The sequence below is a fragment of the Nelumbo lutea genome, chromosome 8, assembly GCF_056320005.1.
Source record: "Nelumbo lutea isolate HS-2025 chromosome 8, American lotus-T2T, whole genome shotgun sequence".
Taxonomy (NCBI): Eukaryota; Viridiplantae; Streptophyta; class Magnoliopsida; order Proteales; family Nelumbonaceae; genus Nelumbo; species Nelumbo lutea.
Window position 1 is genome coordinate 52,568,765 of NC_142691.1, and position 21,165 is coordinate 52,589,929.

General features: G+C 35.5%; 1 protein-coding gene across 2 annotated transcripts; it reads left to right on the top strand.

Moving 5' to 3' along the window:
- Positions 1 to 2,862: 2,862 nt before the first annotated feature.
- On the top strand, positions 2,863 to 14,132 carry LOC148844182 (reticulon-like protein B22). Of its 2 annotated transcripts, XM_088959277.1 has the most exons (4): positions 2,863 to 3,363; positions 4,990 to 5,131; positions 7,871 to 7,940; positions 13,850 to 14,132. In XM_088959277.1, exons 1-4 carry the CDS (start codon positions 3,182 to 3,184, stop codon positions 13,963 to 13,965), a joined length of 510 nt encoding a protein of 169 aa, XP_088815403.1. In that variant the 5' UTR covers positions 2,863 to 3,181; the 3' UTR covers positions 13,966 to 14,132. The 2 variants fall into 2 exon arrangements, with proteins under 2 accessions (XP_088815403.1, XP_088815402.1); XM_088959276.1 differs by lacking the exon at positions 4,990 to 5,131 and having other exon boundaries at positions 2,971 to 3,363.
- Positions 14,133 to 21,165: the final 7,033 nt, after the last annotated feature.

The following is a 21,165-nucleotide window of genomic DNA, read 5'->3' on the forward strand; positions in this document are numbered from 1 at the left end:
GTTCTCAAAAATCAAGAAAAAAATGAATTAAAGTCTACAAATGAGAAAAACAACATATAATATACCAAGTTTAATTAGGATGATGGAAGGTATAAGTATCCATAAAATAGAAGCTTATCTATGAGCAATTGTTCTAACTTTCAAGTATTAAATACAATAATAATTACAAACATTTTACATTTCATGTTTGGAAATGAAATATTTTGAAGTTATTCAAATTATCAATTTAAAATAAAGAAAACATATGAAGAATCATCCACATAATGAATATTATAAATTTATTAGGAAAAGAAATGAGACAAATAATAAACTTGGGATGTTAGAATTAAAATTTTAACAAAAAAATGTTATATTTAGAATTTTAACGAAAAAAAACAACATACCACTCGATTTATCCAAAAAAAAAGTTAATAACTTGATTGACCCTTTCCCTTTTAGACAGTAGATGGAGATTGATCAAAATACACATATGGTCCATTGACCATACTAGGGAGAACCTGCAGTTGTACAAGTTTGATTCCATTCCACCGTACTCAAAGGAATGTTCAGCCGCCCACTCAGATATTGGGTCATTGGCAAATTGAATACAAATGGGGATTGCCTTCTCAAACCTTGAAATCCCAATCGCTAGAGAAGGTGGGATTCAAATGGGCTCTTTTTATTTATGTTGGGATTATAAAGGTATAAATGAAAAATTGCTGGTAAGGCCTTAACTATTTTAGTGGAAACTTGGGATTGAATCTCATCTAAGGCTTCATTTAGATCTGATCTAAAACATTATTAGTATAAAAGTACATTGGTGATATTTTACACTGAACCATATAATAGATAAGGTCTTACATCGATTCACGATGTAAAACTCCACTCCATCCGAATGCACAAAAAACAGAATCGGAGTTGAGTTTTACATCAATCATAATTACACGCTCCTTCCAAATGCCTATAAAACCGAGCCGATGTAAATTTTAAATGGATTCTTGATTTACATCACTTCGAAATGCAGCCTAAGGTTTGGCCCCAAATGCCAAATAGTCAAGATGGTAACTTGGCATCTTTTCAAGTTCAATCCTAGGAAACCACAAGCTTTCCATCATTCCATGATGATTCTAGATCTCCTCTTGTAGGTACATAGTGCTCATTCAATCCCTCACAGAACATTCAACACCGTATTGATACCACATGGATGCATGCGATCAGCCTACAGTTAACTTTTCTTTTGCGATTAACCCGCGATGCACCACAGGCCTACAATGAACCAACAGAGCGCATCGCAGGACCACGATGAGCCCGCGGTTTACTGCACGCCCTTGATGACTCCACTCATAGCCCGAACCAAGGCAAAACCAGGCTGAACCCACGATGAGACCCGTACACGCTTAGACCCGCAATAAACCCTCAATCGAAGGAATGAACGGTAAACCCGCCAGACGGTGACGTCATTAGTTCCACGTCAATTAAGGCACGCAAGAGGTGGTAGTACACATGAGTAATGAGGGATCTTGGGTGAAAGGAATGTCGATCCTCAAGAAGATCCCCAATGAGACATGTGGCAAAACCTCAGTGGTGCACTTAATGATTGACAAACAAGTAGAATATCCCCTTTTCTAATAGGAGACAAACACCTATGTTTCCTACCTTTTATGATCTCGGGATACCCCCCATAAATATAGATCATCCTCGTAGTGAAAGTCACTTAGCAATCAAGCACCCTTTGCCTTTCACTCCCAACTCTACCACTCAAACCCAACACCCTAGCCTGAGATCTAATCCTACTCCAACTCTTGGTCTTTCTCTGTCTTTCAAAGAGACCGCTCCCCAATCTAGCCTTACCCTACCTATAGTAGAATAAAAGTTGTTCTAACACGCTCCAATGTGATTTGTATTAGCACATTTCAATCATGGTGAAAAAAAAACCCATTGGCCTACCAAGAAAATCAACTAAGACCGTGCTCCAAAAAGATTTTTTTGCTGAAAGACCGTGCTCCAAAAAGAGGTGAGAGGCTCGATTCGAGCTTATTTCAGTTAACTTTCCATATTGATACCACATGGATGCATGCGATCAGCCTACAGTTAACTTTTCTTTTGCGATTAACCCGTGATGCACCACAGGCCTACAATGAACCAACAGAGCGCATCGCAGGACCACGATGAGCCCGCGGTTTACTGCACGCCCTTGATGACTCCACTCGTAGCCCGAACCAAGGCAAACCCAGGCTGAACCCACGATGAGACCCGTACACGCTTAGACCCGCAATAAACCCTCAACCGCTGCGATGCCACGACTCGTTAAGAAACCATGTCCAGGCGCAACCTGCGCACGCAACATCGAAGGGACGAACGGTAAACCCGCCAGACGGTGACGTCATTAGTTCCACGTCAATTAAGGCACGCAAGAGGTGGTAGTACACGTGAGTAATGAGGGATCTTGGGTGAAAGGAAGGTCGATCCTCAAGAAGATCCCCAATGAAACATGTGGCAAAACCTCAATGGTGCATTTAATGAAAGTCACTTAGCAATCAAGCACCCTTTGCCTTTCACTCCCAACTCTACCACTCAAACCCAACACCCTAGCCTGAGATCTAATCCTGCTCCAACTCTTGGTCTTTCTCTATCTTTCAAAGAGACCGCTCCCCAATCTAGCCTTACCGTACCTATAGTAGAATAAAAGTTGTTCTAACACGCTCCAATGTGATTTGTATTAGCACATTTCAATCATGGTGAAAAAAAAACCCATTGGCCTACCAAGAAAATCAACTAAGACCGTGCTCCAAAAAGATTTTTTTGCTGAAAGACCGTACTCCAAAATGACATGAGAAGCTCGATTCAAGCTTATTTCAGGAAGTTAAAATTGGAACTTTGCTTGTTTTCACCTGCTCAAGTCTCTTATTTGCCTGAAAAGATACGTTTCCAACCAAACGATCTTTAAGCTGCTAAGATCGTTATGCTCATTACATCTTTCAAAAAAAATTGTCAAACAGTACCATAATGTCTTATTTGACTGTCCAGCCCGTTGAAATTGGTTTTGATTTGGACGGGTCCAACCCAAACCGGTCCATTGATATCCTATTCGGAAATCCGCCCAACGTCCGATCGGTTTCATACACTATTTACAATCAACTCCAAAGAGAGGACACGATCACACGAAGGACTGAAAGAGAGAAAGGCGAGCGGTGGAAATCGTATGGATTGCCGTTGCCGAACGGAAGTGGGGAAACCGTTGTTTCTGTTGATATGTGGGACCCTCGTCTACTATCACTGTGTCTACCGGAATTCGAGTCTCGTCTCGCTCGTCTCCGACGTCTTCATCGTCCTCCTCTGTTCTCTCGCTATTCTCGGGATGCTATTTCGACAAATGAACATATCGTATTTCCTCTCTGTTCCTTGGTTTTTCTCTTTTGCGTTTCTTTCATCTTTGTTAATTAGGGTTTTAATTGAGGCCTCAATGTCGAATTCCAGATAATGATATATGAAATTAAGGCCAAATTCTGGAGAGCTTTTCTAAATTCATTTCAATTCAAAGGGTTGGGGGAGGGGGTTAACGGCATATGGAATTTCAGTTTATCTCAATATGAGGGTCTTTGTATAAATTTATTTCGGGTTTTGGTCTTATATTAGATTGAATGCTGGTTTTTGGTTTTAATTTTGGTAAATCCTTTTCTTTGTTTCCGGAACATTTTCTAATGCTGGGTTCTTGTCTGAGGCTTAGTTTTAAGATTGAATGCTGAATTTTGGGTTTTGATTCTGCTAATCTTGGTTTCTTTGTTTTGTTAATTAAGACTAGTTTAATTCTAATTATTCCAATATTCATTGGTAATCTTAAAAGTTGGTAAATGTAAAAAACTCTTCAAGTAATCCTTTTTCACTATACAAAGGAGGGGAAAACGAATGTGGAAGTGCACAAGAGCAGCAAATATGTGTGGAGAGGAATGCTAGAATTTCTGAAGATAAGAAACAATCAAAAGAAACCTAATGAAAAGCATCTAAATCAAAGTCTTGCCTTGTATCAAAACTTTAGAAGCTTTCGCCTCTTGCTCAATAGATGATGTCATGGGGGGGTGGAACAATGATCTACTACAAGATCTTAATGATGCAATGGATTTCTATGACTTTTAACCTGATCAAACTGGACTTTGATGGCTGCAGAATTGGAAATCGGGTTCCAGGCCCAACAGGCTTGGCTTCTGTATTTAGACAGCCAAGGATGGGGGATTATTAGTAGCCATCTATTCAGGTCCTTTAGGCATTGGAGACTACATAAAAGCTGACATGGTGGTAGTTTTATGGGGATTGGAGTTGAGTGGGTCACTACACATCAGAAGTTAAATTGTGGAGGGGGATTCCAAAGTGGTGGTACAATGTCTGAAAAACTATAGTGAAACTGTGTGGCAGACTGGCAGTACAGAAATGACATGACAGAATTTAGGAAAATGGAAAAAGATTTGTCAATTGTCTACTCAGGGGCTAGAAAATCAACAGTTGTTTTGGCTCGTCCATCAGCGAAGCAATGCACCTATAGGGAGCAAATGTTTTGGGGACTTTTGTAAGATTATCTCTGATGCATTTACAAAAGCAAAAGCAAAGGGTTAGGTAGCTAGTGCCATCCTAAATTTGGGGTGCTCATTGTATATTTGCAATTCTTTTAATCATAGTCAATAAAATTTTGCCATTGCTAATTACAAATTTCAGTGGACATTTGGTTTTTTCTCATTGTGTATGTGTTAATGAGCTTTATATATATTTTGTGGTTTCTGTTTCTATACAAAAAATTTGGGTTTCTATTGTAGTTGGATACTCATGGGTTTTGAAATTATTTTGAATTTGTTGTCCAAATCTTCTAATTTAGTTACAAGAAGTTGAGATTGAACTTATTGCTTGGTTAGATTGTCAATTTTTCATTTCCATCACACTCTTTTCTGGTGGAATGTTTTTTCTACTTGATTTAAATTCTAAACTTTAAAATTCATTAGTTGTGGTGGGATTTTGTCATAGGGTACCTGTGGATCCTTTAGAGTGGCAAATCTCTCAGGATACTGCCAATAGTGTTTTTGCTTGCTTGGCTAATATGGTTGGAGCGGCTGAGTCTGTCCTGAGGGTGGCTGCAACCGGACATGACAAGAGACTGTTTTTTAAGGTCGGTATTGGTAACAAAACAAATTTTATACTTGATTCTGTGTTCACAGTGACTGTTTTTAAATGAGTTACCATCCTATATATATATATATATATATATATATATATATATATATATATATATATATTTGTTGTGAATTTTGTTATGGGCCCGGGAATAGGATCTCGTCACGGGTCGGTCCACGGGGAAAACCCTCTGTTTTCCCTTGTTCCTCCTTGCTATTGATGGACCTATCTAGGCGCCCTAGTAGTGATTTGTTCAAGAGATCACCTAACTCTCCTTTACTCTCTTTCTTGACTGAATTCAATAATGGTGTCTCCTTAAATAGGAGATTACAAGAGTCCTAATCTTAGGAGTCTCCTTGCTGAATAGGGAGACTTCCAATTCTATCTTGCTAAGGATAAGATAAGCTAATCCTAATCTGATAATAAGATAAACTAATCCTAATCTGATAACAAGATAAACTATTCCTAATCTGATAATAAGATAAACTAATCCTAATCTGATAACTTACTAACAAGATAAGATAAGAGCAATAGAATAAGATAAGAACAAGCAAGATGATCTAATCTAATCTGGCGGTGGGTCAGGTTCCTGTTGCTGCCGGCGGCGATGGTACGTCTTTCCGAGGAATGCGTCCATAACAAATTTTGATTTATTAGTACTTTGTGAACATTATGGAAGATTAACAAACTCATGCAATTCAATAAAAAAATTGATCTAATCCATATAAAATGTTTTATTTTACATACATCATTCACACTTGTTATTTTTCTGCTATTTGTTATGCTTCAACCTTATATGAAAGCTATTGTATTAGAGATAATTTTATTTGATTGAATTCGCTATGAAGGATGAACATGAATTTTCTTTTCTATACATAATTGTGTTGATTGGTTGGAAGATCCAGAGGGAGGGGGAACATATTAGTTAAGCCAAATTCTACTGGCTGAGGCAACTTTCGAAGCTTTCATTGTTTGCATTCTCTTTGCTAGAATCACATATGATACCTGTTTGATGAAAACAGTTGTGGTGGACTGTCAATGTTGGCGTGTGATGATGTCAGACGTGTCTTTTTTCAACTGAAATTCTGCATAGAAAGATAGCCTGGCCCTAGTAGACAAGATAATGGAATAGGTGGTGGAATACTAATCCTGGAGCTGTGATACCTGGACTCTTTGTTTTGCTTTCAGCATCCATGGTGAGCAGGATACAACATGGGTGTGTGTATGGAATATGTATTGGATTGATCTTCTACCTGAAGCTAAATTTTGATGCATTGGGGCTTTGGCAATATAATTGTTTAATTGGACATTTACCTGACATAAATTATTAACTGATGTGTTTAAAGAAGAAAATATTGCAAACTTGCAATTAAAAGTTGAATCCTGAATATGTACAGTGCTCAACCAAATATTCTCAATTAACCTTACGGAATGTAATCTCATTCAATCACTAATCAGATCAAGGTATTTATCTCTGATCAGCAGGGGAATATATATTTATCTCAGATCAAGGTATTTCATTCAATCACTAACCAGATCAAGCGAACAACAAAACATGAAAGAAAATAAATAATAAAGAGAAGCACCCTACAGTTTAACTAGTCAACCCCAATAAACCAATAGAGAAATGGAAAACAGCCACTTATCACTGGTTGACTATTTTGATTTATAATCTTCAAATTACAAGTTCATTTATTGCATCTTATTGTTAATACTTGCCTTTTGGATTTCAACACTGGACTTTGCATGACAAGGTTTTGGAATCTTTCTTCTTTCCCACTTAATACATTTCAAATTTTATAATACATTTGAAATGTATTATAAATTTTATAATAAGGCCATGTTTTGGAATCTTTCTTCTTTCCCACTTAATACATTTCAAGGTTTTGGAATCTTTCTTCTTTCTTCTTTCCCACTTAATACATTTCAAATTTAATAATAAGAAAAGAATGAAAGGAATGAAAGAAACAATGGAAGCTAAATATGACAGTTTTGGGCTTAGATGCTAGTGCTACAAGCATGACCTGGATGCTGCCCCCTACAATTTCCAACCTCGAAACTAATAGATGAATTATAAAATTGGTTCTGTCTTTGGATCTGGAGTTTTCTTACTTCTAAAGATGGCATAAGGGTTTTCCATTGAGATAATAGTTGTTATTGTTACCAATTGTCAAAACTTTGTTTCATCATCTCAACTGTTGGAATAGGGTGCAACTTTTTCTGCTTTCTACTTGTGGTTGATTCCCACTTTTGACTATACTTGTGTTGGATTTTCTTATAAATGGTTTGGGCTCCAGTTCAAGCAATATACAACCTTAATGGAACAAGATGCAATGAAGAAGTCACACAAACATGTATATGTATGGATATAGTTACTGTTGTGTCTAATGTATCCAGACCAAAGCACTTGAGCTTACATGATATAAATCCAAAAATGTGTAATGAATGGGTTTGATTAGTAAGTTGACCCCATATAGTTGGGATAAGGCATGGATATTGATGATGAATGGGTTTGATTAGTAAGTCCTTGAAACTTAGGTTGATCTCAGGTTGGTAAGGCTAGGACTGAAGGCTTATTTCTCAGCATTGAGATAAGATTTTTCCCTTATCTAGCATCAGATGTAATTCATGTTATAATGTGTTTTTTCTTTAATATTGTTTTTACTTTCATGGCTGAAAGGCCATGGTGGAAGACATGAGTTAGCTTGATACTTTTGTTTATATTTATTTTCAGGTGGTTATCATTCTTTACCTGCTCTCAGCTTTGGGACGATTGGCTTCAGGTGCTACAGTTGCTTATGCAGGTATCTATAAGAGTTATTTTTCTTTCTAGGCTAACTGGTGATTAGTATGCAGATTTGCTGGCTATAGAATTTCTTTTTTCCTTTTTTTGGTGTCATATTTTAAGGATGCATGTTGGTAACCCTATTTGAAGAATTTAGACTGCTTCAGGCCTGGTCCCTCAGGCTGAGCCCCTTAAAATTTTATGAAATGCTCAACGTGAGCCTGCCTAAGTTGCACTCTTATCAGATTTTTCTTCATTATGTGGTCTTCTGCTCAATGCAGTTTTAAGTCTACCATGCACTGCATATTCTCACTTCTCAGAGAATGTTTTGGATGTAAACTGGTTCAGATTACTGCTACTCTCCCTTCTAGGACTACTAACCCCATGTACTCTCATGGGCAAGCTAGATTTTTACACTAATTGTGTAATGGTTATATTGTAACTATCTTCTGTTTTCTTTTGTTCTAATAAAGATGTGCAGTTTAAGGATGCTAGTTGTGAAGATTTAGTGAGGAGAGAGGAGGAAGAGAAAGGAGAAATTTCACAGGAAAAATTTGTTGGTCATAGTCCTCTCATTAGTCTTTATACTAACAGTATAACACACATAAATTACAATATTACTTGTATTGGCATAATGACTAAAATACACTTGCAACATCAGCTCTCTCACAGTCACACTTTCCCTCAATCTAGGCATAGATGTTACACCAAACTTACATAAGTTATCTTCTAACCTGGACCATGGTATACCCTCTGTTAAACAATTAACCAGTTGACCTTCAAACTTGACAAAAAATATAACATTTCTCCACTGGCAACTCTTTCCTGAATGAAGGGCCACTTATGTGTTGGGTGCAAAGTGCAATCATGCTGTATTATGTTATTGACATTATTTATAAGTATCAGTTATTTATCAAAAATAATATTTATAACTGCCTAATTATCATAATGTAGTTTCATCTAGCCCTTAAAACTGACCACATAGTTAAAAAAATGAAAACAAACTTAGTAAAATTTTCAACCATAGCAACTCTAAAACCCCATGGGCCATTACCTTGTACTTAGCTTTAGTACTTGATTTGGCAACCATACACTGTTTTTAGCCCTCCAAGATTGCTTCCAATGAAGGTACAATGTCCATAGGTGGGTCTCTTATCATCAAGTCATCCTGCACAAAAAACATCACTGAAAAGCTTTACTTTGGGATATTCATATGAAGAACAAAGTAAACCCCTCTCTAGAATACCTTTGCTCAAATTACACAATATCCTGTTAGCTAACTCAGTGATTTAAAAGGCACATCTCAGGTGCGCCTAGGCGCACAAGCAAGGTACATTTTGGGGTATGTTCCTCGCCCAGGTCCTAGGCGCATGCCTGGTGCGCCTAGGCGTGCGCCTGATGCGCCTTGTGCCTCAGCCCAGGCGCGCCTTTTTAAAATTTTGCGCTTTTTACTCTGAGAACCCCCTATTTGCTAATGTTGTTCATTCATTCCTTGCAATAAAATATCTTCTTAAAAGGCAATGAAAGTTATAAAATCATTATTTTTCATGTGAGAAATAAAAATTCCAGACCCTACATAGACTTGTTTGGGCTTGCCTCGAGGGGCGTGGTACAAAGGCGACTCATAGAATCAAGAATGCAATATGTTTTACATCACATTCGCTACTTGAAGCAATGCAATTAAGGAAGAAAAGAGATTGTGGATTTTACATGCTTGAAAATGCTTTATATGTTTTTTTTTATTGTTAAATTTTCACTTGAATATGCTTTACATGTTATGTTTATGTATTTTAATTTTAGGTAATAGGTTTTTTAAAACATTTATTTTAAAATTTAAGTTTATATTTTTTCTTAACATTATGTTTAATATTTTTTGAAATTTTTGCATTTTTAAAATTTTTTGGCATTTTTTTTTGAATTTTCTGACTTATTTTTTTTTGATTTTTTAGCTTTTTTTTTTTTTGTAATTATGCGCCTTGCTTAAAAAGGCACGTGCTTCGCCTTGCACCTTGCGCCTCAGGCACAAATTGGCCCTTGCACTTATTTTGTGCCTTGCGCTTTTAAAACACTGAGCTAACTACACTAGCAGCATATGAAATGTCACAATTAGTGAGAAAAGGTATAGATGTTTTTTTCCACCAGCCTATGGTAAACACCTTTGTTTAGAACTACATCATCCTCATCAAACATACCTTACAATTATATTCAATAGGAGTATTAGTTGGCTTATCTTCCAACTTCTTGACATCTTTTAAAAATCAAGAACATATTTTCTTTGAGAAATAAAAATGCCCTTTCTTGACCTTGCAGCCATCTAAGATCCCCAAAATTCTTAATCTCAAGTTTAGTGGAAAGATATTACTTCATTATGGTAATCTCTAACATGTTATTTCCTATCACAATGTCATCAACATAAGCTATCAGAATGGCCACAAAGCAAGCGCCTTGTGAATGGAGTATGATTTGTATGATATTGCGTAAATTCATGAATTCAACCTTCTAAATAGCTCCTCTAAATCTGTCAAACTAGCCTTTAGGAACTATTTCAAACCAAGGTTCAAAATGTCGATACAGTCCGATAGGCCTGATGGGGCATATCAGACTTTTCAACAGGGCTCTCTATATATTTTTTTTTAGTTTTTTCTTCAAAACTGTTCGCAGGGGGGGGAGGTTCTTATAAGGCCTATCTACTCCTGAAATAGGTAAAACCCTTTTGCGAAATTTTGATCCTTGTTTCAAACCATAAATTGACTTCCTCAGACTACATACCTAGCTCTAGCTTTCAGGAATAGAGACATTGTAAATTTCTATTAAGAAATCTATTCTTCACAGGATTACAGCCATCTGATATGGAGCCCTAGAGACATGTGCAATAAAGGGACAATAGAACTAGAATAGAGTTAATTGTATCAACTAGAGCAACCATCTCTCATTCTCTTGATATATTTTCCTAATACATAAAATAAAGAGAGAAATGTTATGAAACCTTTTTTCTGAAAAATGGAAGTTGAAGATTTGAGCTTGACATGAGCATTATGAGACCTTTTTTTTTTTTTTTTCTGAAAAAGAAAAAGAAAGCACAAGTAGTTAAGAGTAAAGACTTCATTACCTCCGTCATGAAGATATATTTCCTGATAAATAAGAACTTAAGAAGTAGAGGGCTTGCCACTGATAAAACTCTTCAAGTATATGGGATTATGGGTCTTCTTATGGACTACTGTGTGGCTTAAATCAATTGGCATTGCTAAAGGTAAACAGATTTTAAATAGAATATTGTAGTTGGTTAAAGTGTTGCCAAGGCATTTTAAGGTCCAATGTCTAGATGACCTACGCAGGTAGGATAGATAACCTATTATAGTGAGAGTGAATAAGTTAGGGTCATTTAATTAGACACCCCCTATGATTTCACATATTTTTACTAAAACCTACCTTATAGTTTGCAACCACTTAACTGACCTTCCATCAGGAATAGTTTGTATTTTCGTGTGGGAATGACCATGTGACCTCTTGAATAGAAAATGTGAATGGGCATGGTCCTAGGCTTTTTAGTCCAGAAATATAACGTCTCATATCAACCTTTTAGAAACAAAATCTGGGGGCAAAATCAACATTTTTTTTCTTTTCTTTTACAGATCAAAAACATCATTTCCTACTCCAGTCAATGAAAAAAGTGATGAGTAAACTTTGGCAGATGGCTTAGCCAAGCAAGGGGTGGAGAGGGAAACTTTGTTCTGGGCACAGTTGTAAACGGTAGGTTGTTGGGGAGAGACAAGATTGTCTCTCAATGACTTTGTGTGTATCTTGTACCTTTTATATCTATCCTTTTTAACTTTTGGTATAAGTGAAGTAAAACGGTTGCAAACTGTAGGGGGTGTCTGTAAATAACCTAATAAGTAATTATACTCTCATGCATACATTGAAGGGAGCGTGTATAACACATTTTAGGTTGATACAAGGTTAACTAGACCTGAAAATGGGGATCCTAATCCCATTCCACGTGTCTTACTTTGAAGTAGGAAGTTTGTTCAAGGATCTCCTGAAATATTTTCCCTGAAAATCAGGTGTACCATGGCTATCATTTAACCATCCAGTGATTTAATTTAACATCTATGATACCTAGGTACCTGTACATTCCTACTGAACTGGTGTCGGACTGTCAGATACAATACTTATTGGATACTGCATGGATGTTTCTAGATGTACTTTATAGCATTAAAATTTTCAAAATGTGTACAAGTATTATTTTTTAACACATCATACTACAAAAAATCTGCACATATTAGCTTCATAAACTAGATCTAAAAACATGATATAAGCACATTACATGCCATCTGTTGATAAAGCTGTTATATTTACAGGCCAGCTGTCTTTTGTTCTAAACAATTAGGTATTTTGATATATATATATATATATATATATATTTGTTTTTGTTGCTTAGGCAATGCCTAGGCAGTGCCTGGCTGTCTCAAGGCCCCTGACTACACTGGCATATTAGTGGGTGATGCATGTCTGGAAGAAAAAAAAGTAGGACCTGGTCTTATTTGTAATTTCTATATGGGAAAGCCACATGATAGGATGGAATAGAATTTATTTTTACACATGCTTTTCCACGGAAGAGGAAAACATATTTTACCTTTAAAAAAAGAAAAGAAAAAACATACTTTTCCTTAGAAAAGGGGCCATTGCTTGGTGCAATGGTAAAGTCCACAGCTGACAAGCGTGAAATTACAGGCTCAAGTTTGGGAGTGGACAACTTGTGCAGAAGTTGAAAAGGTTATCTGGTCCGCCTGTCAACTTGTAAAGAAGAAAATAATAACCAGAACAAATAGAGAAGCAAGAACAAGACATTTAACAGATCTAACGTTATTTGGATAAGCAGCCTATATCCATGGGAGAGAGCAACAAAATTCCACCCTCAATAGTCAAAACAGAGTCAAAGAGAGTATAAATAGGAGAGACAACATGTTAGCCACAGCCCCATCCAAAATAGAAACATTACATCTCACTTTAAGTCACATAACCCAAACATAGCATATAAGTAAAATGGCTAAAACTACTCAAAACCAAAGACCTGCTGATGTTAACTATCTAATCTCTTGAGTTAGAACTGTTGAAAGGTTTTGAATTAGGTAAGGGGGTTGGTGGTCCTCACTTCCAGATTGCTGATGACATCTATTCTGCATAGAGGTACATGGCCCATGTCTTGTCAACCTTATGACTCTTAATCCCTTGTCCTGCTAACTTTATAACATCCTGAAATATAATTAAAGGGTATCTGGCTTGTAGACAAATTCAGGGAAAGAATAGCATTGTGTTTATTTATGTAGGAGAGCATGAGATGAAAAGATTATGTTTACACTAAGATGTAGACAAGTTAATTAGCTACTTATCTTGGGTATTGAATTGATCCTTTTTTTTCATTTCCATAGTGGGAGGGCTAGGTTCTTGTGGTTCTAGGATTTGGTATGTCTGTTCATATTTTTTGGGATGTGGACGTTATTTTCTGGTTGGCGGTTCTTCATTTTATGTACTTTTTGGCACATTACTGCTCATGAAGGGCAATCAAGCATCTCTTTTTAGGGGAGATAATTGGATAATTGGGTACTAAGAACTTTGTCTCAGCACGTTTAAATAAACCAACCTTTTGAGGGAAATGATGCATCACATGCCTTTTCATATGAAAGATGGATGATCCCCCATCAAGTGAAACAATATTCCCCTGTTAAATTCTCCATCTTTTTCATGAACCATAATGCATTTGCACTGAAGCTTTTACAAGACATGAGAGACTCCACCATTTTGTGATACTTGATGTTTTAAGCAGATTTGAATTATTTATGGCGTTTGTAATCTAGTATCAGTCTCAAACACTGTAAAACATATTTATAGGTTCAAATTCAATTTCTCACTGTATATTTGCTGGAACAGGGTTGTGCTTGTTTTGTTTGTACGTCTTTTGCCAAAGCCCCCAACCGATCAGCGCATGTGCATCTCAGTTTCGTGGGAGAAGAGATTCCACAAGTTCTGGCCAAGACATCATGTAGGCCTATTTTTTTGAGAATCGGTCATTGTAAGTAGTGGTTATATTATCATTGTTTGTATGAATACTTAGGAATAGTAACTAATTCTGGGTTGTAGCTCACCAGATTTTGAATTGTATCAGTGATCTTTCTTACCAGAAATGGACTTTGAAGAAATACTTAATGTGCAATTAAGTGTATTGCCACCGTACCATACTAGCAATGACTTGTGCGATGCATGGGCTGCTGTTTAAAAATGTATTTTTTTAAGGGAAAAAAAATGGAGGAACACCAGTTCACCAAAGTTTTAGTGGAGACATGGGATAAAATCCCACTGCCACTAGGGTTTGGGGATTAAGGAATTGGGGATGGAAAACTGTGCTTTGCATGAGATCAATAATTAAGTTTAAGAAAAATCAATTTCAAAATTGAACTGATAAAGATAATCAAAGGCTGACATAACAGTCCATGAAATAAATATACATTAAATTAATAAAAAAGAGAAAATTTTATAACTCATGGAAATAAGTACTGGTTTCCTTATACTTTTATAGAAGTTGGATCGCCCTATGTATTGGTGGGAAAATTTGCGTTTTTGACATAAGTTTGTGGTTAAGATAGGGTTCGTATTTAGGTTGGCCCCTAAATTAACCCAATCCATCTAATTTACACTATTTTATTTGAGAAAAGGGGGTTTTATTTAAGGGGAAAAGAGGGATTTAATGGGGGAGGGGGGAGGGGAGATTTTATAAACATTGAACATTAAGGAGCGAGAGAGAGAGAGAGAGAGAGAGAGAGAGAGAGAGAGAGAGAGAGAGATAAATATGGGTTTTATGAAAAACAATGAAGACCCATGATGGTTTTAACTTTGACCTTTTAGTTTTTTTTTTATTGATTTAGTTTAAAAATAAATATGTACATATGTGAAAAAGGAGATGAGGTACTTGTGAGCTTTGTGGGGAGAGAGCGGGTATATAATGAATAAAAGAAACAGTTAATAATGCAATAATGCTTTAGATCTCCTATATGAGGCAATCCAAAGGTCATTGTTACCATGATTATGCCAACTTCATTAACGGCCTGGAATCAAGGTCTAGAGTATTTATCATAAGAGTATTTGAAAAATTAATTCTAGGAAACATACGGTATGGACTTGGCAAGTGGATACAATGAAATGATTTAGGGCAAATGGGTATGTTATGAAAACTGATACAAATGCATCAACAACACTAAGCTTAAAGCTCAGATGATTGACACATAAGAAACATATAATAGTTAATGTAAAGTAATACCCTTAAATAAAATGACTTCACCAATAATACACTAATCAATATCTCAACCTTTAATTTATTAAAATCGCAATAAGACACTTTGGTAATTATTATAAATTAAGGGGAGTGGCTTGGGCATGTCTCTGAAAGATGATTGATCATTAAATGCAAAAATCCTAGAAGTAAGAGAAGGTAAAAATTCAAAATTTTTAATCAATTCTAAAGTTGAAATCTCATAACATGGGAGAATAATTTTCTCTTTTGGATCGTTTAGGTCTATTTAACCATGCAAAATCAAATCTTTGGATACGAACTAAGTAAAATGCCTGATCTATAATGTCCACGAGTGTAGAGAGATTTAAGTGGTAGTTCACACCCATGTTTTGATGCTGCTAAGAAAGATTGAAACATTTTGAAAATGGCACAACACTAGGGTTTACAACTCTAATCGATCTCCAAGATTTTCAGCAACAATGGTGATGTGTGTACCTACTTGGTTGGTTTTTCTTATTCAAAATGGTTCCAGAACAATGTTATAATGGGTGAACGATAGGTCTGGTTGAATGAGGTTCTAAATCCCTAGATAAGTCTCTCACAATGGATGGTCGACTTCAGCTATGTGGGGAGAAAGAAAACTTAACTTGACCCCCCCATGTTGATCTTCTTTCGTAGACAAGAAAGGGCTGCAAGAATTCTCTACTAATCCAAATAGTTTTGCTAAGTAATTAAGAAAAGGGTTTCTTGCAGATAAGGGCAATTTTTGCCTTGAATATCAATAAAAAATAATATTTTTATAAAATAATCAAAATAGAGTAACTTTTATTAAAAAACATTAAGAAACGACAATGACATTGTTCATTGTCTTCCTCTGCCTCTTGTTCATCCGAATACACTGTTCATGCGAGAGGCGGAGTAGGGCACATGCGCGTTCTTCTTCACAGTTACTATTCTAGAATCGCAATGACACCGTTCTCTTGAAGCTGAGCATCGCATCGGGTTTGAGGTTATCTCTCTCTTTTTGTCTCTCTGGATTCAATGTTGTTGCAGAGGTGAAGAATGAAGAGGAAAAACAGATCTTACAGCACACGTGGTGTAAAGAATGCAAGTTGGTTTCCAGATCCAAGAAGCTTCGGGTTTTCCAATTTCTGAATCAGGAAGCTTCAGCACACGACGCCATGAGAGACGGAGACTCGCTCGAGATTACCTCAAACCCGATGTGGGACTTTTGAGAAGTTAAAGCTTCCTACATCTTTATGAAACTTTTGAAGCTTTATAAGAGAGATAAGAGGCCTGAAACTTTTGAAGCTTCGGTGATATTTTTCAAAGTAATCACAGAGGCAGAGGAAGAGGAAGGGAATGAACATTGTCAAAGTATCCATTACAGGAAACTCTATAAATCATTCTCTGATCATATACTTTGATCCCAAAAAGATCTCACGAATTGGCATATCAAAGATAGACAAATCTGATATTTGCTTGATGCCAATATAAAGTCTAGTGATTAAAGTTAACATCCAATTGTTCCACCTATTAAAAAGTCTAAGAACTTATTGGGTTTTGTCCAATTCAGTGTTTTTTTTTTATTTTTTATTTTTGCAAATACTCATTCTCACACCTTAAGTCACAGCATGCACTTAGCTGAAATCCTTTACTCCACTTGCGTAGTGTGAAAGTGGCATCCTTGTCAAGATAAACTCCCAGGTTTATCCACTAGTTGTGAACATTAACTTATATTGCAATAACTATGTTGTTTCATATATAATACTAATGTGAACTGCCACGACATATGAAATGAATAAACTTTTATTCATAATAAATGTATAAATAATAGTTCAATTAGAGCTGAGGGCATACACTATCCAATAGTCTCTAACAAAGTATTCATTGATGACAATGACAAAAGTGAAAAAGTAAACTTGTTTTTCATCTTTTAAAATATATATCATCTTTATTTTATTCCATGGAAACATCTTTAATTTCTATGAAATGCTTAATTTAGAATATATCCTCTTCATTAATCTTAATTTTAGTGTCATTGTCTCTGATATTTCTAATACTTTTACCAAAATTGCAATATATATTGTCTTGATTCAATTGTCTAAAAAGCTTTTGATCATAAAGCATTCCGATTTTCTAATTTCTAGCCCACATTGTCTTCTCAACCAATACTATTTGATGAACAAGCAACGTACACCATGGGACTTCCTTTTCTAAGTTCTAAGGTCTTCCATTTTTTAAGTTCTCATGTTAGTTATTTCTTCTTTATACATATCTTAATATACTTTCCTGAAATATATTTATTTCCTAAGATTCATTAAATGAATTCTCCAGTAACCCTATCATACGATTTTTCTAATTATTCAATAAATATCAAGCGAAGATCTCCCTTTTGTTTCCTAATTAAATAAATTATTAATCTACTAAATAAGAAAAGATAGATTCTATCGTTGATCTCCTTGGTAGGGGTAGACACTAATAGAGTTTTTTGCGAGTTATTTAAGCTTGGCTCATAAAAAGCTCAATTTGGCTTGGTGTCAGAGCCTAATATATAGGTTCCTTTGCTAATTGAGTTAAGCTCAAGCCCAATGAAGTTTGATTGACTCATGAAGCTCGCAAGCCTAATCGAGCTTATATTATATATAATATCTTTATTTTTTATATGTTTAGTTTTTATTTGTTTTTTTTACATGTCTATTTTTTATTCTTTTATAAAGCTTGGCCCATTGTTGAGTTCAAGCCAAGCTGAATTCCAACATATGAGTTTTGGGTCAATTCAAATTTGAGCTCAAGTCTCTAACTCAAATTGAGCTCAAGATTTTCTACTGAACTGAGCTTGAATAGCTAAATATTTGGCTCGACTCGGCAATATTTGAACTTGTCTTGACTCGAATCCACCCCTGCTCCTTGGAAAGAACCCAAACTAGTTTTTTTTTTTTTTTGGTTTACTAATTCCATGTCTTAATTGTTGTTCAATCACCCTTTTTCAAAGCTTCATAGTTAGGCTTAGAAACTTATTATGTATCACATTTGTTCTTATATTTATATCATTACATTTTTTTCCTCTACTACTCATGAAGCATTTTCATTGCTTTTAATAATCATATTTAACAACCTATAGGGGATGTTCACTAGTAAACATGATTTTGTTTTAACTCACTTATGCATTTTCAAATATCTATTAACATACCACCAAGTCCCAATCCTACATGCAGTTTTTAAGGCTTTCTTCTCTTGAACCCCAATTCTACAAATATATCTATGGTTCTACTCTCCACAGAGCTCCTAAGATCTATAGATTTATGCCCCTAAGGACAAATAACTTATTTTTGCAATTCTTTAGAAAAATCCATATATATCTATATAAGAAAAAGTATCATAGTTCCAACGACAAAATGAAACATCTGCAACAAAATGCACAGAATCATTCTAGATTATTTCATGTTTTTGCTATGTACTTTGGGTCAAATATGTTTTTCAGAAACACAATAAGAATATAAGATGCAAATGTGTATACACTTTATGGAAATATTTGTGATATATGGAAAATATATGCCATGTGGCAAAATTTGTGAAACATGGCAAATTATATATTATGTGGCAAAATTTGTGACATATGACAAAATATATATATATATCAAGCTTGATGTCTATCGCAATGTGGCAAAATATATGTCATATGGCCTTAATTTGTGCCACATGTCACAATTATAGGTCATGTGATATTTTTGTATTCTAAATTTCAACATATGATAAACTAACATGTAGAATTTATCTTGTCCTATACTCCTATATAGTAAAGTAACATTTTGTAACCAAACATGCACTATTTATGTTTTTGCTTTCAAAATCTTGTTTTGAAAATAATATTTATCAAACTACGAAAGAACACAATAAAACACAAAACATGCTTCATGCTTTTATATTTTGAAAAAAAAAAGTAAAATCTCATCTAAACACAACCTAAATTAATTTTGGTTACTTTTAATTCAAGTTTGACTTTATTTTATTTATTTGTGAGATGTAAAATAGGAAGTAAAATGATATTTGGACAGTGTAGACAATTTGCTCCACTTCAGAAGGCAATTTGGTAACTTCACTGGATGACTTGGGCACAACGTACAGAACTGTAACGGTTGAACATTACATGTGGGCCGAGATGGTCAGACCATGAACGCCCATGTACTTAATGCAGGCTAATGGCCAACCATGTGGTAATGGTGCTGCCATTACGCCCATTACGGGCAGAGAGAGTAGACCAATATAGGAGCCGTTATAGGATCTATTACCTTCAGGTAGGGCTGCAAGTTGGGTCAGGTTAGGTCTGGTTGAGGCCAATCCTAGTCCAATCCTAAGTTCTAAACTTCAACCCTAACCTTAACCTAATCCAACCTTCAACCCGACCAATCCAATCCAACCTTCTTCCCATCCTTTACAACCTCATAAAATTTCTCGATTTTAGATCTTAACTCAACTTTCATTATATATATATATATATATATATATATATATATATATTAATCCTATGTTTCGTTAGTATTTGTTTGTTGATGTTATTTTTTTGTTCTTTTAGTATAAAATTTAGAAAAATAAGTTTTAGAAATGACTATAGTTTATTATGAATTATGACTTATGATAGCTCTTTCTTGGGCAAAAAACAATATAGAGGAGATGAAGAATAAAATTTTCAAAAAACATAAAATAATGTTATTAAGGTTTTAGACTTTCTGATTAGGATTAAGTAAAGTGATTATCTTAAAAGAAATACATGATACTATGTGGGGCTATACAAATATCATGTATCTAAACAAATCAATGTATGCAATATATTACATGCAAGTCGGGTTCGGGTTCGGGTTGGCTAAGGGGTTAACCCTAACTCAACCCGAAGTAAAGTTGGGTTCATGAATTTCAACCCTAACCCTAACCCGAACGTCAACCCAACCCAACCCAACTCAACTTTTTTGGGTTGGGTTAGGGTTGGATTTGGGTCGGGTCGGCCCAAGTTGCAACGTTACCTCCAGGACCACCACTAACAGCTCCCTCTATAAATAGGTGAACTTGCATCTCTATTATTTACCAAGTTTTTCAGCTGATCCTCTCTTCTAATACCTTGCTAACTTAACCATTGGAATTTCAACCCTCGAGACATCACCCTGAGGCCTCTAATTAGGGGTGAGCAAATGGGTAGGTTCTACCTAGAATTGAATGGAACCAACCTCGAATCGGTCTTGAACCGACCCTATCCAATCTATTAAAGGGTTGGGTCTGGTTCCAAATTCTTGGAATTAACTGAGCCCTACCTAGGCCGGTTCCAAGGTCTAGGGGTTTACCCTACCCAAACTGACCCAATGAATCAACCTTGGTTGGCCTTGGTGGAACCTACCTTGGAATCAAACTTACCTTGAAATAAACCCCAAAATACATTTGGAGATGTGAAGATTTGAACCCAAACATTTATGGTTACAAAGGCCATGGTCTCATTTGATCATATGTTTTCATTTTAATATTTGAATGTGTACATTAAGTAATGTAAAAGGTAATATCTATAAGATTTAAATTACAAGTTTTGAACCATATAATGATCATCTACACATTAAGTTAATCAATTTAATTAAAAATGATAATATAAGTTTTAAACCATATATTATATTTATTATAAAATCAAGTTTTTAAAGAACATGATTCTTTTTTTTATTTCTGAATGGGAGAGTAAAGAAAGAATAGACTCCACGGATAGACCCTAGAACTGACCCTAAAACCACCAGGTCAAAAAATTTGAAACCAACCTTCACATGATAAGTTCCGGTTCCAAAAACCTGGAACCAGCCCCTACAGGGTAGGTTCCAGGTTTTTTCCATGGAACCGAACCGAATCCACCCATACTCACCCCTACCTCTAACAACTATTTGTGATCATGGATGATATTTCCGCCATGATCTTCAAACGAATTTTA

Coding starts and splice junctions, on each gene's coding strand:
- LOC148844182 (XM_088959276.1), top strand. CDS start 2,986: ATGTCTTATTTGACTGTCCAGCCCGTTGAAATTGGTTTTGATTTGGAC. Junction 3,364..7,870: donor TTTCGACAAATGAACATATC/GTATTTCCTCTC, acceptor ATTTATTTTCAG/GTGGTTATCATTCTTTACCT. Junction 7,941..13,849: donor TGCTACAGTTGCTTATGCAG/GTATCTATAAGA, acceptor TTGCTGGAACAG/GGTTGTGCTTGTTTTGTTTG.